Source organism: Hemicordylus capensis, chromosome 1 (genome assembly GCF_027244095.1).
Source record: "Hemicordylus capensis ecotype Gifberg chromosome 1, rHemCap1.1.pri, whole genome shotgun sequence".
NCBI lineage: Eukaryota > Metazoa > Chordata > Lepidosauria > Squamata > Cordylidae > Hemicordylus > Hemicordylus capensis.
In genome coordinates this window covers 308395949-308414556 of record NC_069657.1, presented here as the reverse complement: position 1 = coordinate 308414556, position 18608 = coordinate 308395949, and the positions used below count along the sequence as shown (strand labels likewise).

Below are 18608 nucleotides of genomic sequence, written 5' to 3'. Positions count from 1 at the left end.
AGGCAACCTAGAACCACCTTTTCCCTTCTGCATATCCTGCCACCATGTGAGATGAGGTGTGATTGGTAGTGATGCATGAAAGAGCCTTCTGACACTTAAGTTGTGGAACTCTTTGCCCATGGAGGGCTGTCTGGATATCGGAGATTTATCCCAGACAGTGTCTTGATGCCACCTGAAGGCCTTTGGCTTGACCAGTGTTTGAATGTACCGGCTGGTGTGATGAGCACCTGTAGGGCAGCAGCAGAAGGGCTGCGAGTCCGCTGGAAGCCTTTGGCGACTTGCACAGTAGATTGGGCATGGCGGAGAAGTAAGGAATGATTTTGTATCTCTCCCCTCACTGCAAAAGCCCTTTCCACTTGCATAGATCTGTTCCTGGGGGCTATGTGACCCGCAGGAACAGGTTTATGCAGATGGAAAGAGCTTTTGCAGCCAGGAAGCGGGGGGAGTCACTCCCCCTCCTGCTCTGTGCCCAGGCCACTCCACACGTGGCCTTCAGTGCAAGGATGCTGAAGGCACCCTACAACTGCACATCATGCCAGGCACTAGGTCTGTATTAAGCTTACGATCTGCTGCTTTCTACCTTAATATTTTTTAAAATGTGATGCTTCAGAAAAGTTGTTAGTATTAACCCACAGTCTTGCATTTCTATTGGACAGAAAAGGGCATGATGTAAACTTTATAATAAACCTTTCGTTCTCTCTTGATAAAAATGTAATTTCTTACTTTTCTTACAGAAATGTAATTTCTGTTGATAAAAATGAAATTCCTGTTCAGGGGAGAGGAAAGAGGACATTCTCTGTGATTGCTCCTCTCAATGAAAGAGGCAAGGCTGACTGGAACAGTGGGAATGATACATAGCTCAAATTTAGAGGAAAAGGGCCCCAACTCAGAAACCCGCCCAGCTGAAGTGATGGCCACTAGAAATATCATGTCTTGGCATTTCAGAATGCTAGTACCAAGGCCCCTGTTGAAGCCATCCTGCAAAAACTTTAGGATATACTTCATGTCCTTAGAGCCTGAAATCTTTTCTTTCTTTCTGTAAAACAGTCCAAGTAGGCCTTGGAAGTTATGCCACAGATTGGCAGTCTGCCTCCTAGAAGCCAGCAGAGCGCCAAGCACCTAGAATATCCTAAATGCTTCAGCTAGTGTTGTACAGCTACCATACGTGAGGTGCGGCACCAGAGCCTGATGAGAGCGATCTGGTCTGAAAGTTGCCAATATCTTAGATGAACAGCATTATCAAATCCATAGTTTCCTGGGCCAATGTGAAGTTATTAGGATGATTTTTGTTCCTTCTTGTTTTGTTCCTAAGTACTTTGAGCATCAGAGTTGTCAGAAGCTGCCCATACTATTTATCAGTCTAACCTACCACGGAGGGTTGTGACGGTGACGTATCACCTCTGTGCTCCAATACAATTTTAGCTCCTCAATGTGAGGAAGCTGTGCTACCTTAAAAAAAAAACCACCTTTGAATTGACTCTGTTAAAATATAGCTCAAGTTTTTCCCTTGACAGAAGACAAGCATGGAGCAAAATATTCACTCCATTAATTTTAAGTTTTTAGGGAGATTTCTGAATGGCTTTTGAATATATATTGGTCAAATACTTCCCAAGTATTTTGTCTCCACAGGTTTTCAGCAAGAGGAGCTCTTGCACTATTCAACTTCACTCTTCAGGGTAAATGGAGTTTTTGTGGAGGGAGGCAACTCTAAAGGCAACCAATATTTTCCCATAAAACATGAACAGTTTAACCGGAGTGTTTATTTTTGCTTAAAGAAAATAAAATAAAGGAGGCTGCACCTAGGTTTCTGCAGAACTGTTGAACTTCGTTACAGAATATCCAGATCATGAAGGCAGTGCTAAATATATTTAATATATGTACAGTGTTTATATGATAAATATTTTTGCTATTTTTACACTTAGGTCTGGTTGATGAAGCCGATGCTGAAAGTGTTATTACTGGCAAATTCTATCCCAAAACTAAAGGACAGTAAATTACTGGGCCAATCAATAGTCAGTAATGCAATAGACGCTATTTTAAGTGTAACTGCAGGAAAATAATCAAGATGTTATTCAAGGGCTTTTAATAGGGCTTTAACAGTATTTAGCACCACAGCTGGTTGTCAGTTTTTAGCCCTAGCATAACCAAATGGCATCCAGCAACAGATTTTTTAAAAAAATAAAACAAAATTGCCACTCAAATAACTAGAAACAGTTTTATCCAGATCAAATTGGATCCAGTTTTTCCTAAAGTAAAAGGGATGTGTTTGCTATTGTCATAGTAGGAATAGATTATACAACTACCATTTTCACACCACCTCAAACCACTGTCATGTAGCAAATTAGTTAATGTACCAGACTTCTCAACTAGCAACATGCAGGCATACCTCATATTTCAAAACAAATCCACACACTCATCTATACTGAGTCATTTGTCTTTCATAAATGTTTCACCACACATTAAATGTATAAAACTTCTTCTTAAAACAGAAATGCTTCAGCTATCAGGAGCAAGGGCGGGGGACACACACACACAGGATTGTGTATATAGCCCCACATACACGGGAGAGATGCATAGACTCGTGATCAGAAGAGGAAGCACAACTCGTGTGCACTTCCTCATCCCCCAGCCAGTTGTTTTCAAGTAGATGCATTAGGGACAGAACTGAAAAAAGGTTTATATAGGCTGATGCAATATTTTGTTAGGATTCAATATCACTCTTCCTTACTGAACAGCAAACATTTTAAATTTTCAAGTGCATTTCTGCTCTGGGTGTAACCATGGTACCCCAAACAATCCATGTATGTGCACTTAGGCATTAGCTCTTATCTAAGCAATATAATAATTTGCTTTTCATACATGTTTACTACTCAGCATCAATACATGTAAGGTTGAGCTAATTATCTACTGTGGTGTCAAGAAGGTTGCCTACCAAGTTATATTGGCATATGGCATGTAGATGCTGTATTATAGATGAACACTCCCCCAAGGTAGAACATGTGTTTACAGTGCTGGCATAATAGTCTATCTGTACATTTCATCTTGAAATCACTGGGAGAGCCTATATGGAACCGAAGATACTGTTTCACAGTCTAAATTATACTTTTAGGGCATACATTTAGAGATCTCGCACCACATGCACACTAGGCACTACTATTGGTTATGTAATTTAAGATCATTGTATTCATCTTGGAACTATTTTTTGCATGTGTTTATTCATACCAATTTCTATTAGTCAAGCACTATACATCATTTTTACATGTTGGTTTTAATAATGAAAATTGTTCTTGACCATAATTTATCATCAAATATTAACTACCAAATATCTTTACTGGATGATGTTTTGTATTTCAATAAAATAAAATTATTTAACTGGAGAGTATGTAGAGAGATTGTATCTATATGTGTGTGTTTTTTACCACAACCATGCCTGCCTGCCTGCCTATCTATCTATATCTATCTGATTTCTATGCTGCGTTTCCAAAAAATGGCTCAGGGCGGTTTACATTTCAGCTGTTTAGCAGCTGAAAGCACTTTTGCAGGTCTCAGCTATTTATTACAAGTCATCCCTTGCCAACCATGAGGGTTCCATTCCGGGAAAACCTCATGGTTGGTGAATTTGCAGTTGGCGATCCATTGAAAGCAATGGCAAATGGCGTTAGGGGAATCGTAGTTGCAAAAAGACCACAAAATACTATGATGACAGATATTTATATACCGCCCTTCAAAGTCCTCAAAGTGGTTTACATAGAAAAATAAATAATACATAAATAAAGTAGTCCCCTGTCCCCAAAGGGCTCACAATCTAAAAAGAAACATAAGATAGACACCAGCAACAGTCACTGGAGATACTGTGCTGGGGGTGGATAGGGCCAGTTGCTCTCTCCCTGCTAAATAAAGAGAATCACCACCACGTTATGGTGCCTCTTTGCTCAGTTAGCAGGGATTAAAAACAGGAAAAAAATTCCCTCCAAATTCTCCCCCCCCCCATCACGAGACAGTAAGAGGAGTGAAGAATCACCCCTGACTGGGGGCAAAACCAGAATCACCCCTGATTTGGGGGCAAAACCACTTCCAATCCCTTGAAAATCACTCAAGCCCTGAAAATTGTGAAAAACACCCCCCAAATTGCAAAAAGATATCACCAAACCACGGATATTCGGGTCACAGTTGGTGAGACCAGCCACAATTTCCCATTTGCGAATACTTAAACTGTGATTGGGGAAACCAGCAGTTGGCAAGGGATGACAGTATTTATTTATTTATTTACAATAGGAAAAAAATTGTTGAAAATTAAAACCTCTGCTCTTGCAAGTTGCTCCCAATTTCCTCCTCCTCCTGCAGCCACTAGTGTCACATGCCATGCCATTTCACAGGGCCCCCCAAACTCTCAGCAGTGGTTGTTGGGGAGAGATTTTTAGTTGTAACTTTGGATGCAAGCCTCTATCAGGCAGATATAGTGCCGTCTGGGCAGATAAAGCTAATTATGACTAAGACCCATTGTAAGTAATGGGATTTCAGTTAGGACAAAACTAGACATGACCTTAATCATGCCATTGGGGTGTGTGTGTGTGTGTGTGTGTGTGTGTGTGTGTGTGTGTGTGTGTGCGCGCGCGCAGAGGCGTAACTAGGGAAAACGGCGCCCAGGGCAAACCGTGAAATTGCCTTATTACAATAGCAGAAGGTAGGGCAACACTGCTCCTCCAATTAAAAGACCAAACAGGGTCTCTCTTCTGCTTTGTGAAACATGTCCTTACTATTACCCTGCTTAAAGCCAAGGCAAGGGGATGGTGCAGATGGAGGGGCTTAAGACAACTTTGAAACTAGCACACACAGCAGTGACCATCACCAGCAAAAGGGGCAGTAAAGGAGGGGGAATGGGTGGGCAGAGAGAGACAACCTTGCTCGCTCGCTCTCTTTTTTTGACTCTTGCGGCTGGTCCTCCTTCGCACAACAGCCCTCCCCCTCGTTCCAGGTAGCGAGCGATCGACTCTCTCTACCATATCAATTCTCCGCGTCTTTTGCTTTGCTAATCAGGACACGCTTGAAACGCTAACCGAAACCAACTGCGAAGAAGAAGAACCGAGAAGGAATTGCGCAGAGGAGGGAGAGAGAATTCGCTCCCCTTGTCACCCTACCTAGCTAGCTAGCGAGCCAGCCAGCCCCCGCTGCCTCAATCTTATCTTGCCTGTATTGTTTTTCGGACCAGCAGGAGCTGGAGGAGGAATGCTACTTGAAGCCATACAGAGAAGGAAACAGCTGGAAGGAGGAGGCGGGGCTAATTGCCACAGGCACTCTGAGCCTGCGGGAAGAATCCCCTCTGCCAGCCTGCGCTTCACGCAGAGATGACACAGGCTTGAGGCAAAGGGGGCTCAGATGATGGCCCTTGGCGTGTCTCCTACGTGAGAAGCAGGGGAAGGGAGCGGGCTTTTTTGGCCACAGCTGCTGCAAGCTCCTGTTATACGAGGGAAGTGGGAGGGGGATCCGCTTCTTTTCCTCCCCTCCAGCCCCATCACACACGTGATGTCGCGGCTCGGAAGACACAATGCGCACGCGTGTGTGTCTGTCTGGGTGCCCTTTCGCGCCTCGTGAAATTGACCAGCCAGCCCGCCTCTGTGTTGACTGTTGACACTGACCAGGAGATCGCTCGCGAGCCGCGTTCTTCTACGGGAAGACTCTCGCCCTGCTTTTGATCAGCCTTCTAGTGGCCACCCTAACCACAGCCACGAGCCACCCCGTGCGCCAGCCAGCTGTGTGTGCGAGAGACAGCGCAATCCGTGATTTCTGAGGACTGGGGACGCAGACATTGAATGCCCCGCTGCCCTTTTCGAGCCTGTCAGTATAGCTGCCTCTCTCCGAGTCCAGACTCTGCATGTGCCCGGGGGTTCCTGCGTGTGCGAAAGGCTGGCAAGCCGTTTGCTGGCGCGCACTGAATTCAAGCGCACAGCTGCCTCTCGCCCACAGGCTCCCCGCGCTGCTGCTTCCCGGGGCGGCGAGGCGAGCGGCGCGTCCTGCCTTTCCCCCTCCTTCCTTCCCTTCCTCCTGCAGGAAGCAGCCAGGCGGCACGCGCGCAAGGCCGGCCCCCTGGAGGCGGAGCAAGCCCCGCTCGCTGGCTGGCGCACAGGGTGCACGCCGACGCCGCTGCCCAGTGCCGGAGATGAGCAATGGGGGGGCGTGCCGGGACCGGGGGAGGGGGGAGGGGGACTGCTAAAAAAAAAAAAATCTCACACACACACAAAAATTGGCAAAGGCAGGGGATCGGCGGGGGCACTTTTTGGCGCCCCCTGCCAAGTGGCACCCAGGGCACGTGCCCTGCCTGCCCCCCTATCGTTACGTGTGTGTGTGTGTGTGTGTGTGTGTGTGTGTGTGTGTGTGTGTGTGTGTGTTTCTTTGAGCAGAAATAGAAGCTACAAGGGTGTGTGATCATGATCACAGTGAGGTGGGGGGTGTTGTTTTTTTTACTCCTTAAACCTGTGCCATAATCCTAATCAATCCTAAAGTCCTAATCAAAATGCCTGCCCGCTCACCCCAGCTGTTATTAGCCTGGGGATGGAAACTGCCACTGGTGCCAACAGCAGCTTCCCTCCGGAAACAAATAATTTGTGGGGTGCATTTTTGTCAGGACCAAAGCACAGGAATAAAAAGTTTGAAGAAAGCTCTAGGGATGTGCATGAAATGGCATTTGCGTTCTGTTCCAAGCTCTAAATGGAACACAAATGTCCAGATTGTTCCATCAGAATCAGCGATCGAGCCAATAGTTCCGATGGAACAACCTCTTTCCAAGTCAAAATATTATGAGTGCCATTTTGGACTCCAAAATGGCACTCTTCGGGCCTCTGCGTACATGTAACAGCCATTTGCGTGGTGATGCTGACCACACAGATGGCTGTCACATGTGCACAGAGGCCAGAAAAGCGCCATTTTGGAGTCCAAAATGGCGGCTGGAACATTTTGAGTGTTCCGATTTGGAAGGGGGCCATTCTGTTCTGAGCTCAGAACAGGCCCTTCATTTGAAGGGCATTCTTTTCCAAGCTCAGACCACTTGGAATGGCCTAGTTTGTGGCCAGACCGTTCTGACCGTGAACCTTTCTGCACATCCCTAGAAAGCTCACCCGCTGCATGGTCTCAAACCTGACTAGTGCCCCAGAGGCTATTTTCACTTTTGTATTCAAAGATAGGATTAACATCCATGTAGTTTGGCCCTTAGTGACAAATAAAGTTCTTTTGGGAGACTTACAAGTAACTTTAGTTGGATCGTGGGAAATATGACTGGTTTTGGAAATGAGACCAAAAACCTTTTAGTTTAGTTCTTTTAAACTAAATGAGACCAAAAACTAAAAGAGGAAATGACAACCTAAAAACTTCCCACAAGTACTTTAATTTCATTTTCAATTTACTTCAATATTGTAAGGTAAACAAGTTTATGAAACATTTTTAGTAGCCAATATTCCTTTAATAACAAATGCTGTGCATTTATTTGCTACACCAGACCAAGAGAGCAAATGCAAAGTTAAAGTGCTCTACAGCTTCTCTGTCATTTCCCATTTTTCCTTAAATAAATAATATTCCAGACAGGTCAACAGAAGTGTATTTATTTTGCTGCTTTTTCAGTACATAATTAAGGTACTTTGACAAAGTATTTGAAACAATTTAGGAGGAAAAAAACTCAGAGACACAATAGGTGTAAACCACAGAAGATGAACATATTCCCAATGGAATATGTTGTCTGAAGGGCCACTTATAAGTGGTGTGCATGTTTGTGTTCTTGGTCATATGAATAGCACTGCTACATCCTGAGACTTGGGAGAGATCCACATCTGCATTTTCATTGCCTAGTTACTAAGCCAGTAACGTTCTGCACATGTGAAACAGCCATCACAAATCTTATCACCTCATAACCTCTCAACACAATTCAAGTATTATGAAGTGATCTGTGCACATGTGTACAGCCCTTTCTAGAGTTTCCACATCAGAAAGACAGACAGTGAATAAGAACACAACAGGAAAGACAAATTCCTAGCTGCAAGGAATAGCTTAACTTGCCTTCCCTCGAAAAACAAATGTTGGTTTTCTATTAATTTTCATGCTGATGTGTCCATACAGAACATACAGGGGTGGAGCAGGATGCTGTATTCACCAGCTAACTCCAAAGAAAATGATATCACAGGCAAGCAAGTGTTTGGTGTTGCATTTCATGACCACTTCCCTAGAATACATTTTGTACACAGGTTCAATACACCCAAGTACAAAACGTATGTTGTGAATTATGAATGGCACATGCTTATGTACACTTTTCCCTTTTAAACAAACACAAGTCCTGGCCCACACAGATTTTAAAAAGGGGGAAAGAAAACTCACTTTCTACACATTTGCCACGCATAGCTGATGTGAATGTTTAGAAGAAGTGGCCCCCATAAAGGCCAATGAAAGTCAGGGGGCAGCAGTCAGCTAGATCCCACTCCCAAAGGCTTAAGTGAGATTTCAAATGGTGCATTCTAAGACAGCTCTTCTCAAAAACTAGACTGATAAGAATCAGATCAAGTCACAGATAAGAAAATGACATTTTTAAAATCAGAGTGTGCCTTCCCCTTTTCTCAGAAGGGTGAAGGATGTGAATATACAACATCCATCCATTCCTTTTTGACTAAATAAATAGATCCCTCTCCCCTTTCTCTAAACCTTAACACCATACAGATTGCTACATTATCCAAGTGCACACAAATGCGCACAATCAAATCTAAAATAAGCCATTCTAGAACTGAAATACACAATTAGTTCATAACTGAATACAATTTCAGTTCACAACCAAATACAATTATGGCTATTGGCTCTGATCCAACCACAGTCATAATTCATTTTCAAACAAGATATGCTGTGGAAAACACATGAGCTTTAGGTCTCTGCATTCTTTCCCCAGTATGAAAAAAAGGAGGCTGAAGAGGGCAGTGTTGATCGGGAAAAGGATCATGGGGAAAGGGTTAGGAGCCCTTCCTCCCACTATTGCTCCAATCAAGCTCACAGTTTCCTGTGGCTGCATTTCAGTTGTAAAATACAATTGTTGGGAGGCTGCTCGTGACTCTCCCATGGCACCTCTAGTTTGGCCCAAAGTCCCATTGAAGCCAATGGAACAAGTTAAAGAATAACTTTAGCTGGATCGGACCCATCTTCAATGTCTTTGCTATAGGCAGGTGCATTAACTGTAACAAATAAGGCATGGAAAATATAGCCAGACATCTGAGCTGCTGGTAGAAAGAGAAATCTTTGAGTTCAATATATGCATTACACATGCATTCCTCATAGTCTATTGACTGGCAGTCAGAGGGTGTCATCCACTATGACCTGTTCAACAAGTTATCACTCTAAGTAATGTTTAGTAGTACCTACTCATCTTGTTTGCCATCACCCCACTTTGAGGATTCTCTAAGTGCAGAAGTAGGCATCTAAGCCACAGTGACATATGACAAAGTGTATAGGTCCTATTGCTACATCTCCACATCCAGAAGACAGGACTGCATTTTTAGGCTTGGATCCTAAGGACCTCAAGTGGAGTTGCATTTGTGCAACTCGACTTTTTTGTCATCTCCTTCCCCCTTGTGCCACCACAAAAGCTGAAGCTGAGGATCAGAGGATCCTCCAGAATGGTACATGATGTGAGCCAGGAAAATCAAGTTAGAGGTATATAGTGCAAGAAAAAGTGTGTTCCACTTGTAAAAGGCGTTCTTTGGACACAAGCCATGGTTCTCCTTGGTGGACCAAGATGACATATCAGACAGTACCGCCAGCTTTGACAATGCCAATCCATTTGTGGGGGTGGTGGGTGGGCAGAGATGGTGAAATGTATCCTATCCCTGGTGGTGACTAAGGCTGCCAAGGCCAACCACCTGTTGAGTTGGTATACAAGGATATGTGAGCTGTCTTTTTAGGTGTAAGTGAGGATGGAACTGGATGAGCATTCCAAAGCCTAAATAATTGGGGGGCAATATCCTATCCTAGAAGACTACAAATCTGTTCAGTGTTCACATTCCCTCTCTACCATCTTGGACGCTGCGAGTCAGAGGCAACTAGTTCTTTACTTTTACCGTTTTATTTCTAGGATTGCCAAGACATGAAGAGTATTTTTGCCAACAGACATGCTGTGACAGAAGGCAGGGATAACAGTGTATTTATAAAATGTATCTGAAGATTTAAATAATCAGAACCCAGAAATATAATTAGCTTTTTAAGAGAAATAAAGGAAGGAAAGCTCTGCTCAACAGTTTCCACAGAGAGATTCTACTCTTAAGAGGGGCAGTAGTTTTTTTGAAACTGGATATTTCCTTATTTCCATAAATCTCCTAACACTGAGATAATACCAGGGTTTAATCTGTTGATATTAGCCAGCATTAGGGCTATCTGGTGACATCAATAAAAGGCAACTTAAATCTGTGTGAAACAAGTAATTGTTATACATAAGAATTTTAATCATCAAGAGTACCATGGCAAAAAAAGGAACTCGCATAGCCTGAAGCTGGGAGATTAGCTACAAAAAAAGATCCAGAAGATTAGAAGAAAAAGTTTATTACTTTTAACACTAGGAAGTTGATCCACTGAAGGGACGTATTGGTAATTAGAAATTCCAGGACTGTGCCACTCATCAAGAGTGTGAAAGATTCTGCTAGAAACCACCTAATCCATGTGCATTTCACAGAAGTACAAAGGAATTACAACATTCAGCCTACAACAGGCCAAGTAGGCTTTGCTGCCATGGAAAACTGAACCCAACTCCCTTATATGGTGGGTCTTAGTCCTAGAGATAAATCTTGGGTAAAATTAACGAAAGATATTCAACTTGCGGGAGAAAAATAAAAATGAAGACTTGTGCCTAAAGTACTGTAAAATTTAAAAAGTTGTGTTTAAAAAAAAGGTGTGGAGCAGAAATGACAAACACAAATGCTAAAATGTGCATTACAATGTTTCAGTGCCTCCTTTCCAAAAGTACTTCAAAACATGTGTCCTGTTTTCATAATGTATGATGAAACCTTGCAATCTACTTAAGACATATTTCCCAAAATGCATTTTGTAATATATAGATGTTGAACAGCTTTCAAAATCTGCACTAAACTCTCATAAAAGTTTGCTTTAACTTCTTTACAAAAAGAAGTTAACATTAAGGCCTCACAATTCCAGTTCTAAGAAGCAACATACTCATTTTTAATACACTTTCCTGAAGAAATTAACATTCTGGGGGATTACAAAAGGAAGTATGTTGCCAGAGGAAATCAAAATGCAGTTCATCATATTAAGTATGATATTCCAGTAGTGTTACTCTACTTATATTATTAGTGTTATGAGAGACCTTATATGGAGAGTTAATGTATGGACAAAAGCAAAACCATATACCTGACTGGAACAAATGCCTAGATCCACAGAACTAGTGGATTCACTACACAAATTAAAACAAGTACAAATTAACAACTGCCACAATTAATAAAATTTGTTTATATTAAACATCTCTATGTGGTTATAGAATGTTTAAGTGTCCCCTGTTGCTCAAAGGAACTCTTCCCTTTATTGTTAAGGTAGGAGAAGTTCTCAACACCAATTGCAAACGTGCAAAGTTACTCTTCATTTCAACAGGTTCTGCAGCATAGCAGTTGCATACGTAGGCCGAGCTTGCTTGCTCTCAATTGCTTTTTGAAGATACTGGATACCTCCACAGCGCTCCCAAATCTCTTCAAACTGCCTCGGCAAAATTTCAGCACCACGCTTCCGAGTCAGGCCAGTCTCTTCAAGATTAAGCTCGCACATCTCCATGTCATCCTTGCCTGAAAGGGGGGGGGGGCATATTTCAGCATATTTCAACAAAAATGTGTGTGTGTGTGTGTGTGTGTGTGTGTGTGTGTGTGTGTGTACCTGAGAGATGCTTAAAATCTGCCTGTTCAGGATGGGGTTACATTCCCCCCAAAGAACAAGGATGTAGCTTGGGAGTACTTCTAGATTCAAAACTCTCTCTGGTTTTCTCAGGTTGAGGAAGTGGCTGGGCCACTTTTTATCAGCTTCAGCTGACAACTGAACTACACCCATTTTTGGAGGCAAGTGACCTTAAACCAGTAGTACATATGCTGGTATTATCAGTACGTCAGTAGTACATATCACTGACACACGCACCTGCACACACAATATTGAGAGCCCTTTGTGGATAGGGAGCTCTTTTTGTTATTTATTTTGCTATGTAACCTGCTCTGAGAAGTTTTATTGTTGAAAAATGTTACATACATATTTAATTATTTAAATATTTATAATATTGAGATGTCTAGTTTCAAGTCCCAACCAGATATTTTCAAAATGACACAAAATTATCATTCATTTCTACAGTTCACTGATTTTAGGATGTTATAAAGGTAATAAAGTGATGCAGTCTTTTTGAATAAACACCTTTACATCTTATTTTTGGCTTCTCTTTGACGTGAACATAGTCCAGGTCTTAACTGCTCTTAGCACATTTTGCCACTAAACAAAAATGTACAACTTCTTTCCAAAATAAAAATGAAGTATACCAACCAGCCACTAGCAAGATGGGTGGCTTATCAGGATGAAGTTCCATTTGACGAGCAATCCATGGTCCATCAAAGTGCGCATACCACCAGCCCTTCTTCTTGTTCTGGGGATCTTTGTACTGGTCTGCTGGGCGTATGAAAGGAATACGGAAGTAACGCTGCTGCCGATTCATTTCAACCTCCTGTTGCTTCACAGTCAATTGACTTGTTGGGTTTTGTTGAGCTGTTAGGAATAAGTGATATGAACGTTTATATAAGCAAGTATCATGACCAGTCAAAACCACCACCTTTTTTGAATCTGTGCAGAAAGATTCATATATCCCCAATATGTGTCATCCAGTGGGTAGTATCTGCAGTATCACTGCCACAATAGGCATCGGTGGGAAACAGTTTTCTCTACACCTGTCTTTCTGATCAAACTTCCCTGAAAAGCCATGGCCAAGGGACCTTCAGCAATGGCATGCAATTTGGTGGTGGCGGGGAGCTACAAACCACAAGGGAAATTACTACCAGACACACCACTGCAGTATCACTGCCACAATAGGCATCAGTGGGAAACAGTTTTCTCTACACCTGTCTTTCTGATCAAACTTCCCTGAAAAGCCATGGCCAAGGGACCTTCAGCAATGGCATGCAATTTGGTGGTGGCGGGGAGCTACAAACCACAAGGGAAATTACTACCAGACACACCACTGCACCGCCTGTTTCTGGGATTTACATCTCCCCCTGCATCTCCCTGCACATCCCAAGCCACTGATGAATGAGAAGAGGTAACAAGAATGAACTGTGGTAACAAACATGAATTGTTCCCTTTGTTAAGCAGGGTCCACCCTGATTTGCATTTGAATGGGAGACTACATGTGTGAGCACTGTGAGATATCCCTCTTAGGGGATGGTGGCACTCTGGGAGGAGCATCTGCAGGTTCCATGTTCCCTCTCTGGCATCTCCAAGATAGGGCAGAGAGATACTCCTGCCTGTATAGACAATACTGAGCTAGATGGACCAATGCTCTGACTCGGTATATGGCAGCTTCCTATGTTCCTATGAATGCCCCCCAACTCTCAGCCATGGCTTTTTAGGGGAATCAGGGTGGGCACAGTAGGCAGGAGAAGATGGAGAAGATGCCTTCCACTGACATTGAACCAGCAATACTAGAGATGCTACCCATTTAATCCAGTCAGAAGTATATTTGGCACAACTGCATCTTTGAAAGTTTTTACTTTGTCATTACAACCAATGTATTTGTCCATGTTTATGAGAAGATCTCTGTATAAGAGTTCTTCTCCATAATATTACATTTAAAAAAAAAAAAGAGTTAGAATTCAAGCCTGCTGTTAACTGAACAGAAAACACAGTTCAATATACAGGGAACAATTAACAGTGCATTTCTCAGACTGTAAGCCAACCAGCCATTAAGAAGTGAATCTGGTTAAAGATTCAGATTCAATAAAAATAAATGAAACTGCTGTCACATCAGATTTATTTCTTCATGTTGATATTCAAGATGTTGGAAACTAGAACTGAAAATTTACCATTGTGCTCATAAATGTTATGTCTGTACATATGGAAATGACAAGTGTTTATTCATGTGCAGAAAGCAATATCTGCTGAAAGATTTCCCATCATTAATATCAGTGGAGAATAAAATGTGTGTCCATAAAGAAAAAACAAGCAAAAAGACACTTTTGCACTAACTGGTCTTTTGTCATAATTATCATGTATCATTTATCAACTGACATCACCGGCACATATTAGCATGAATAGTCCATACATTGGATCTAGGAGAATTCTGAGGCCTGTTTCCCTTCATATAAAATTAACTGACCTGTAGAATAATTCATCTATTTCTAGGAATTATCTCCATGAAGATTTCAGCAAATGGAGGCTCCAGGTACCCATTGTCTTCATTAGTGCTTAAAATGGTGAGCCATAAAGAAGGACTGAGCTAAAAGAGCATTTTCTTGAATTTCAAAGGCAATAAGTCTTTTTGCTTGTCTCATATATACCTGCACCCACCCAAAAGATAATCTATATGGTGAATAAAGCCACTTCCTTGCCACAAAGAAAAATACATGTTTATTTCTAAAACCAGCACCTGTGTTTAATTTTTACTCAAAAATGTTAGTTGAGTAATAGCAATTCTAGTGTTTTGCTACAACAGGAAAATAGGTATCCCACAGAAAAAGTATATAGAGTATATGCATAATTCAAGTAACTTTTGAACAAATATTCTTAGGATAGTATAGATATCTGAATTGGAGGTTCCCCCACCCCACAACGCATTGAGTATTTTTAGAATCTTTATTTAATACAAATGCAGCAAAACACTATACTGTTAAGGTTAGTAAAAGAGACTATGATTTCCTAGTCTTTAGAATTAGTTGTAATAAACCACTTCCCCCACTTACTTGAGTTGTTCAAAAATGGTGCAAAATCTGCAAACAAATATTTAATACTGAAGGCACCATGAAACATTTCAATCTTATGAAACTTACATTTTTCAGAAGTTCAAAACATGACACAGCACTAACCCAAACAATCTTGCAGTTCAGTTGCAATTGGGTTGTGGGGGACCGTAATGTTGGAGATTTGGTGGGGCAAGGCCTTCAGGCAGGGCTTTTTGCCAAATGTTTCATAATTTTGGTAGGGTGAGATAACAGTGGTGGCAGGGCGGGTGTCGTCTTCGTCTTTAATCCATTTAATCCTTCACTTACGCAGGCAGTGGCAGCAACATTAGGGAACTTCCCAGAGGCTGGTTCTTGCTAGCCACTGCTTTAAAAATAAGTAGAAGAACCAGGAATGCACTTGAGAATGACACCACAACTGCATTCCCAGATGCATTCTGGGTGGATAAAAGGCAGCCAGGAAGCTGCTAGTACTCCCACTGCTGCCACAGGTGCTGACTGCACACACACACGGTCACAGACACCCATGCCACCATTAACAGCACTCCCACTAGAATTATGCAAATATTTTGCCTTCACCCTCTGGAAATACCAAACAGCCCTCATTCCCCATTTTTGCTGCCAGCAAACTGGACAGTGAAAAGAGGGGCCCTCTTTAGGTCATGTAACTGACCAGTGCAATGGCTATTTTGCAAAAGAAATCCTCAATTGGAAAGAAATCAGTTTTCCTCCTGGCTGACAGGAGCAGGGCTGTCTGTCTTGGGCTCCTCCTCCTCTCCCTTACAGGCTGGGCCTCCATGCCTTATTAGTAGGACAGAGAGAACCCCAACCAATTCCAGACATTGGAATGGAGTCCTGAGCTACCCTGGGAGTCCTTCAACTACTAACCTATGCTCTGGTGGTACTGATTGTGATCTTGGAGAATACTGGTGGGTGAAGTTGTCCTACGCAGCAGGATGAACATATCAAGTTCAATTTCCTGTTTTTGCATGAAACATATATGAAGCTGCTTTATATTAAGTCAGATCAATGGCACATCTGCTTCAGTGTGTCTGCATGTACATACATACATACATACATACATACATACATACATACATGTTCGTACACACACACACACACACACACACACACTTCAGGCAAAGGTATATCCCAGCCCTACCTGGAGATGCCAGGGATTGAACCTGGGACCTTCTGCCTGCAAAGTGTGTGCTCTGCCACTGAGTTCCCAAATAAGGCAGTCTGCCTTCGTACATCTAGTCCCAGAAGACATGAATGTTGTGACCCTTTGTAATACTCTACTCCTCATACAGTGCTTTTCCAAAATTAAGTACTACTGTCCATGTGGCTATCCTACCTATCTTATCTAGTAGGGATATGCCAAAACCCAATTCAGCATCCAAATCACAGCACAATCCCTTTAAAACTGAGGGCTTCCACAGTGGTCAGTTGCTGACCACATCAATGACCATTGTGCATGCATGGCCATGTGCAAGTTGGTATCACACAGGGGCAGCTCGGAGACACCCAGCCAGCACGTGATCATAGCTGGGGGAGAGCGTCACGATAACCAAAGTGGCAACGAGTGGAGGAGGAGCAGGTATAGATCTGCTCACCTCTGTGTTATGGGCGCTGTCAAAGCCCTTGGTTTTAAAGGGATTATGCTGCGATTCAGATGCTGAATCACATTTTGAGCACATCCCTATTATCTAGTAAGCTCAAACCCTGTTCCTATTAGATAGGCGAAAACAATCCCAAACAGCCTATCAGAACAGACCTAGAGACTTTTCTACTCAAATCGTATTTTAGCTGAACAAAAAGGAACAGTCCACACATTTTAGTCAGTCAATGACTGTCACTGTTATGAACACTGTAAAACTTGCAAATGGACACACATTAGAGCATTTCATCTGAAGAATGCATTCACTGGCAGCCAAAATCATTTCATAATATAAGCATCTAGTAGTTCCTGCCTCTCTAAAAATGCTAAGATAACAGAAGTGTTCATTTAGTTTGTTTATTACTTATAACAACTTTGGATCTAATATATCAACCTCTAACTGGTCACTAATATTGTATGTTCTATTGTTTTTTGCCAAAAGACAGACATTTTAGGACTGGGGACTTTTGGAAACAAAAAGAATGTTTTAATTGATTGTTTCTGAGCCAACTATATTTCAGATCAGAGTCTTTATGTTGGAAATGGAAAATAAAATAAAAGTCAACATGGTTTACTAGTAATGAGTTGTGTTATATGAAGTCACTGGAATCTCTCTCTTTCGCTCTGCACTGACTGTCTGACTAGCAGCCAGTGTAAACTAGTCCATCTGCCAAGATTTTAGCTTGACTTGAATTCTTTCAGAATTCTTCTGAAAGATAATAGCAAATCACCAGGACTACATTATTATTATAGACCAATTTACCAGTTTATATCAACTAATAATTAAGCTGTACTTATAAAAGGCGTCTTTCTACTGATTTCACTTACTTACTGATTTCACTTACTTATAAAAGGCGTCTTTCTACTGATTTCACTTACTCAATCACCATATTTAGGGCCAGAAGACAAAGATTTCCCTAAGCTTTTTCTCTTTTTCCACAGCATAAATTGCCTCTCTTGCCCATACAATTCTGGAGCTACTTATTTTCCAGGCACATTTCTGCAATGTGTTGCTTTCTGCTTTTCGCATGTTTGATCTGGATTGCACATGGTGATGGGTAGAGTTGATTTGTACTGGGGTGTGCACGGACCGTGGTTTGTGCACCAGTCCAAATCTGAACTGCATGCGCTGAGGCCAGGTGAGTGATGGAGCTGCACCGGTGCCACGCATGAGAGGAGTGCCGAAGCAGTAGGAAGCTGCTTGGAGCAGCGGTCCTGCTGGTAAGGCTCTCTGTCTTTACTTTTAAAGGTGTCACCTTGTACTGCCGGACCGGTTCGAGGTTCAGCCAAGACAGGCCAAACTGGTCCACCAGTCCCGTCTGAATTTGGACCAGTGCACAAACTGTGGTCTGTGCACGCCCCTAATTTGTACAATCTTTCAAAATAATGGCAGGATAGGCAGTCTTGGCTCTCCAGAATCTGGAGTCCAGATGCTGTTGAACTACAATTCCCATCACCACTAGCCACAAAATAAAACAATACAATAAATGGTGGCTAGATGAGAGTTGTAGTTCAACAACATCAAGAGAGCCAAGATTGCCTACCTCTATTCTATGAAATAGTTAATTCTAGAATTGCATGGTAAATGCTAGTTTCCCCATGAACTTATTAAGATGATATTTTAAGAACATCTAGATATTAACTACACCCATACACTTTTCATGCATCTGCAGAAAAAGGTGATTGGCCCTCACCATAGTCAGTTACAGATTTGGGAGCACGCTGTTCCGTTTCTGCATTGCGCTTCTTATTCTTGGACTTCCACGCATGGTAAACTTTTAGCCGCCGATGAAACTCTTCTCTGCAAGCTGCCAGCAGTTCAATATCTATCTCAAAGAAACACAGCAGGGGTGGAATAAGTGAGAAAAAGCAATAGACAAATATGTTTATAAATTGTGTTGACATCACTACGTGAGGTGAAATTATTCCAGAGCAAGCTATAAATATAACATTAGCTATTACAGTGTGAATAAACTGGCAATTTGCAAAAGAGTGGGGGAGGAGCT

The 18608-nt window shown here is 42.2% G+C and overlaps 2 protein-coding genes across 10 annotated transcripts in view; one reads left to right on the top strand and one right to left on the bottom strand.

Moving 5' to 3' along the window:
• The window catches only part of IMPG1 (interphotoreceptor matrix proteoglycan 1), a 180081-nt gene extending 176704 nt beyond the window's left edge, over nt 1-3377 (top strand). For all 3 annotated transcript variants that reach the window (XM_053286951.1, XM_053286950.1, XM_053286947.1), the window contains one exon: nt 1630-3377. The gene's annotated coding sequence lies outside the window, so the exon portion shown is untranslated. The remainder of the gene's footprint in view (nt 1-1629) is intronic.
• Nucleotides 3378-7570: 4193 nt separating this feature from the next.
• The window catches only part of MYO6 (myosin VI), a 163348-nt gene continuing 152310 nt past the window's right edge, over nt 7571-18608 (bottom strand). For 4 of the 7 annotated variants that reach the window (XM_053286938.1, XM_053286937.1, XM_053286940.1 and 1 more), the window contains 4 exons: nt 18297-18428; nt 14946-14972; nt 12541-12759; nt 7571-11804 (listed from right to left, as the gene is read on the bottom strand). In XM_053286938.1, coding sequence (XP_053142913.1) covers nt 11605-11804; nt 12541-12759; nt 14946-14972; nt 18297-18428 — 578 coding nt within the window. In that variant the 3' untranslated portion in view covers nt 7571-11604. Of the gene's footprint in view, nt 11805-12540; nt 12760-14945; nt 14973-16085; nt 16199-18296; nt 18429-18608 lie in introns of those variants that run through there. The other 3 variants (XM_053286939.1, XM_053286942.1, XM_053286943.1) reach the window with 2 other exon arrangements.